The sequence below is a fragment of the Neophocaena asiaeorientalis genome, unplaced genomic scaffold, assembly GCF_003031525.2.
Source record: "Neophocaena asiaeorientalis asiaeorientalis breed wild unplaced genomic scaffold, Neophocaena_asiaeorientalis_V1.1 scaffold357, whole genome shotgun sequence".
Classification (NCBI taxonomy): Eukaryota; Metazoa; Chordata; class Mammalia; order Artiodactyla; family Phocoenidae; genus Neophocaena; species Neophocaena asiaeorientalis.
This window is the reverse complement of record NW_020173270.1, coordinates 3601672-3602114: the sequence shown is the minus strand read 5'-3', so window position 1 is coordinate 3602114 and position 443 is coordinate 3601672. Positions and strand designations below refer to the sequence as shown.

Below are 443 nucleotides of genomic sequence, written 5' to 3'. Positions count from 1 at the left end.
CGGCGGCGCGCGCGTGCGCGGTCGGGGACCCGGCCGTGCGGGCTGCGCGAGCTCGAGGTGCGCGTGAGCGAGCTGGGCCTGGGCTACGCGTCGGACGAGACGGTGCTGTTCCGCTACTGCGCAGGCGCGTGCGAGGCGGCCGCGCGCGTCTACGACCTGGGACTGCGGCGCCTGCGCCAGCGGCGGCGAGTGCGGCGAGAGCGGGTGCGAGCGCAGCCCTGCTGCCGCCCGACGGCCTACGAGGACGAGGTGTCCTTCCTGGACACGCACAGTCGCTACCACACGGTCCACGAGCTGTCGGCGCGCGAGTGCGCCTGCGTGTGACCCTACCTCACCGAGCCTGGCGAGACGGCGGCCACGCCCCCCGCCCCTACGGCACCCACCGTCCCGCCTGGCAAGCCCCGCGACAGACTGCCCATGCACAGAAAATGCCGTCGAGAGCT

The 443-nt window shown here is 74.5% G+C and overlaps 1 protein-coding gene across 1 annotated transcript in view; it reads left to right on the top strand.

Annotated features, from left to right (window-relative positions):
- Window positions 1–443, top strand: part of NRTN (neurturin) — a 3387-nt gene extending 2944 nt beyond the window's left edge. The window contains exon 3 of the mRNA XM_024746037.1: window positions 1–443. This exon is cut by the window's left edge and continues 76 nt beyond it. Coding sequence (XP_024601805.1) covers window positions 1–324 — 324 coding nt within the window. The 3' untranslated portion in view covers window positions 325–443.